The following is a 4,617-nucleotide window of genomic DNA, read 5'->3' as shown; positions in this document are numbered from 1 at the left end:
GGGACACAAGTATTTCCGGCGCACGAACGCCCCGCTGCACGAACGGCGCCTTGGTCACACGAATGGCCTCACTTTACTGGGCACATACCTCGGGCTCGGCAAGAAACCGCAGCCTATCCAGAGGAGCTCTCTCTCACAGCCGACCGGGCGCACACCACGGTCCGGCGGAGACTACCTCATCTCTGGCCCTAGGCTCGGCTCATACCGACGCACCTTGATCATTACATGGAGTGGGTATTTATACCCTGTGCGCACACACACCTAGCTAGCTACCATGCAGGCCACCGCGCGCACGCACGCATGACCCTGCCACCATCGGCCACTAACTCAACTAACCCACATACGCATGACCTGCTAACAACACGGCCACTAACCGCATGCATTAGCTACTCCTACATGCACGTACTGGTTGGCCAAGCTAACAAACTTTTGACTTGATCTTCTCCTAGACTCACTCCAGGATCCAACCGATCCAGCACACATGTAGCTATCTAACTTGACCGGCACACTCGCCACGACCATCAACGCAGCCACGCACCGGCGCCTGGCTCAACGCGCACACAGTCGTGGCTTATCTCTAACATATAACACTCACAAGATGCAGTTCGCGAAAACTCATTAGAGCCATACTACCACAATTGCATACAACATAAAAAGTCCGCTGGATCCTTTGACTTATGAAGTGAAATCAAGGGAGCTACAGTAATCTGACTTCACTTCTCTCTAGCTCCATGAAGGGTACTCATTTCAATTTTCAAAAGACCGATTTCAATTTTTAAATAATCAATTTCAATTCGCACATACCAATTTCAATTTCAAAAGACTCATTAAAAAAACTAATTTCACTTTTTTAAGAAGATCAATTTCAATTTCACAAGGTCTCTCACTTGCCTTATCTTTTCTATACAAGGAGAACGCTGTAGCTCCCTGACTTCCCTCGTGCAAGTCAGAGATTCCGGCTCCCAAGGAGAGAGGCAAGTTTGTATAGCCAAAACTAACTCCATAATAACATAGACCTAATTAGGTTGCAGTAAACGAATTTGCACAACATAGGTAGCATCATGGCATAATCAAACTGTGTACCTGATACAAGGTTGCCATGTAAGGTCAACAATCCATGACTTCTTTTCCGCCGGCAGGATCACCATACCTTGTTGTGACTGTGATTTACACCTATAATTAACAGCAGAAAGCAACCTCATTGAGCAACCGGTTACAGAAGAATGAGAGAATTAGGAGTTAAACATAATCAAATACTCCCTCCATAACAAAATATAAGACGTTTTCTATGCCCTATGCAAAACCAAAAAAGTCTTATATTTTGGTATTGAGGGAGTAGGTTGGTGAAGCTGCATAATATGCAAATCAACATTGCATCATAATTTCATTCCTTTCACAACCTAAAAAGATAGATAAGAGATGGTATCACCTCAGAATATATCTCAAGGCACCAAAAGCATCATGACAATATACAATAGATAACTTGTAAAATTAGCAAGTGCCCGGGTAAATAAATGGCAAACCAAAATAGGGAAAAGGCTAGAAACATGTATATGACAGTACATTTCTATTGCTTTACGACACAAATGCTTGTTAGTTTCCATCAACACTTCAAAAGTATGGCACCAACATCTGCCATTTATCTTGGGTCTTTTATAATATGTATTCTCAAATTCGCTAAATCCTTTCAACTTTGTCTTGTCCTGTGAAAAAGGAGCATAAAAAGTCACTAATAGATAAACTGATCCTTCCAACCCCAGTTCCCTATCCCCATGCCTCACAAAGGTTTGCCTTCCCAAGCACTATCTATTATTCAGGGATGCCTACAGCTATGGAAATCACATACTTTGTTTAACATAGATAGTTTAGTAGTAGACCATAGGTAAAAGCACATACGCATTCTGGACCATTAGATAAACGTAAGAAGCATGAACATTGTTGCTCACAATAAATAAAAAATCCTATAAAACAATTCTCAAATACAGAAGGAAGTTGGTACTATGGCTTAGCTTTATCAATAATTGGTCTTCTAAGTACTCCCTCTGTAAACTAATATAAGAACGTTTAGATCACTAAAGTAGTGATCTAAACGCTCTTATATTAGTTTACGGAGAGAGTACTGCACTGCAAGTATGAATTTGCTGATTATTTACTGACAGAACCATGCACTTGATAGAACACTGAGAAACAAAGAGTGAACTAAACTTGATGTTTGCACATCAATACTCAATAGACTACAGCCTCGGCAAATAACACTTGCGAATATTTAGCAGTACCATGGGCTGCTATGGAGCAACAATTTTTTTGTTTTTTGACAGCAACCATGAAGGAACAAATATATACATACTGAAAGTGGAATGCAAGTGGCTACACTATATATAACTAATAAAACAACAACATTAGTACTGGCATAATTGAGAAGGGAATTACATCGATTGATTCTGCAGGTATTGTGCGGACACAATTGTTCTTGATGCAACATAGTAGAATGGTCATGTGATGAATGTCAGGCACGAGAATGCTGCCGCTAACAAAACATCAGGAGAGATGGTGAATGAAAAGCAACCATGTCATGTTCTAACGAATTCTAATACAAGGTATAAGCAAGGTACCTAAATTACAGTGCCAACAATTGGTGTCTCAAGTAAAGGCTTATAGATGCAAAAGGGCATCATAAAGAGCTGCCTCACATAAAAAGTGCAGGTCGTGTGCTTGTGGATATTGACAAATCAAATCCCATGTATTCTGAACCAAGCTGTGATCACCGCAGTCACCTACAACAACATACACCAAGTAAAATTGATGGAGCAACTGGATGCAAGAGGATTAAGCGCATATGTTTTCCCCATGAGTCTTGAATCATGAACAACATTCGCTTAGCAGATGCATGTACCGTCACCGGTGATGGGGGCAGCCAGGAAGGATGAGCAGAGGGCGGGCGACTCTTCCTCCCAGTCTCGCTGGAGACGTGAAGCCAGCGCTGGTCCTGGGGTGTCGGAGGCCTTGGGGCGAACTCAAATGAATGTCTCCAGCGTCGACATTGGGGAAAAATTGATTCCATACATCGATAGAAAAAATTCTTGCAAAGCTATAGTAAACAATGATAATTTTCGATGGTAAATAATATATCATAATAGCGCCTTACTTCAGATATAAATACAATATCATAGAATTTAGAGCATAACAAAAAAAGAAGTGACGTGCTAATGAATTCAAGCCTCTGGTAGTCATGAGAAATAGCTACTTCATGCATTTTTTATGGAAAATCATTAATGATAGTGTCAAGATCAATGTTGGCCAACACATCCTTCTCAATACAACATATTGCCAGACCATTCAGTCTTTCTTGAAATAGTTAACCTCAAATAATTTTCCATTAGCTTTCAATTTTGAAAAAACATGTTCAACTATTGCTCTAATAAACTCAAATACATGATCAGCTGGCATGAGTGTATTTGATAGTGCCATCAGCAACACTTTCAATTCAGAAACAAAATCATCTAAAACATCATGTGCTGAGTGAGTAGTCATGAGAAAAAGTCTTTGCAAAATTAGGACAACATCTTCTAGATTAAGATTGGAGGGTTAAGAGAAATTCATCGAGGGATTTACCTCTGCTATTCCTTGTAAGCAGGCCCTACATGAGAGCATCCGGTAGCCGCTGCAGCAGAGTCGAAGATTCGCGGTCGCCCGATCTGTACGGTACATCGGCGTGCAAAACTACAGATTGGAAAAGGGCAGAGAGCGCAGATTCACTCGCCCCGTGCGGGCATGCCCGCTCATCTTCTTGATTTCTCAGCCACCGCGGAGGCGGTTCCTGCCCGTACTTCAACGGGGTTGAGTGGCGGCAAAGGAGGCTCCATTTAATACTTTCGTGACTACACAGGGTTCAGGTTGGGAGCTCGAAGCCGTGGCGGAGGGAGGAGCGGCGACTTGCTCGTAGTACAGGACAGTGGCTACATCCTACATGGGAGAGGCAGTGGAGAGGAGGAGCAGCGTGCTCGGGCTGGCCGGTGGCTAGAGGGGAGGGGCAAGGGGGGAGGATGCGTGCGTGGGTGCTCGGGGAGGGGGTTACGGTCAGGGGCTCAGGGCGAAGGGGTACGGGATAAGGGGTCGTGGGTTAGTGGCTTCGTTAGTAGCCCTCTTCGTTAGTGCGCTCAACATGCGTGGCTTGTTAGCTTTAAACACCGGAGGATTAGAGACCATTAGATATTGTAGATGGATGGGTCTGATTGTTTGAATCTGCCCCCTCTCGTGCTTTTATAGGGGTAGTAGATAAAATTTACGGGAAGGGCTAGAGATGCTTTTATCCATCTCCTAAGAGCAACTATATATCATGTCCTTGAGTGTATGTTCGTATTGCCCCGCTCTTTAAGGGGATATGAGCATCATCTTAGCCCTTTGTCCGTTGACCAAGTGCCCGTAAAATAAAAAATTAATTCCTAAGAGGTTTATATATTTTTATTGGGGACTAATCTAAAACCATTGATGATATCATGAAACTTACAGAAAAATAATTATAAGTTTACCTTGAATTTAATAATTTGATTTGGTTTCGATATATATTAGCCCCATCGCATATTTCTACTGCAAAAGAGAACCGTCGACATACAAAAG

At 42.5% G+C, this 4,617-nt stretch overlaps 1 protein-coding gene across 9 annotated transcripts in view; it reads right to left on the bottom strand.

Moving 5' to 3' along the window:
- LOC119276121 overlaps window positions 1–4,168 on the bottom strand; it is a 6,269-nt gene extending 2,101 nt beyond the window's left edge. The window contains exons 1-6 of one of the 9 annotated variants that reach the window (XM_037557113.1): window positions 3,613–4,168; window positions 2,894–3,088; window positions 2,691–2,774; window positions 2,431–2,527; window positions 1,564–1,703; window positions 1,084–1,173 (exon numbers count right to left, since the gene is read on the bottom strand). In XM_037557113.1, coding sequence (XP_037413010.1) covers window positions 1,084–1,173; window positions 1,564–1,703; window positions 2,431–2,527; window positions 2,691–2,740 — 377 coding nt within the window. In that variant the 5' untranslated portion in view covers window positions 2,741–2,774; window positions 2,894–3,088; window positions 3,613–4,168. Of the gene's footprint in view, window positions 1–610; window positions 1,704–2,430; window positions 2,528–2,612; window positions 2,775–2,893; window positions 3,089–3,612 lie in introns of those variants that run through there. The other 8 variants (XR_005136363.1, XR_005136365.1, XR_005136367.1 and 5 more) reach the window with 8 other exon arrangements.
- Between the last annotated feature and the right edge of the window lie 449 nt (window positions 4,169–4,617).

Source organism: Triticum dicoccoides, chromosome 3B (genome assembly GCF_002162155.2).
Source record: "Triticum dicoccoides isolate Atlit2015 ecotype Zavitan chromosome 3B, WEW_v2.0, whole genome shotgun sequence".
Taxonomy (NCBI): domain Eukaryota; kingdom Viridiplantae; phylum Streptophyta; class Magnoliopsida; order Poales; family Poaceae; genus Triticum; species Triticum dicoccoides.
This window is presented reverse-complemented; position numbering and strand designations above follow the sequence as displayed.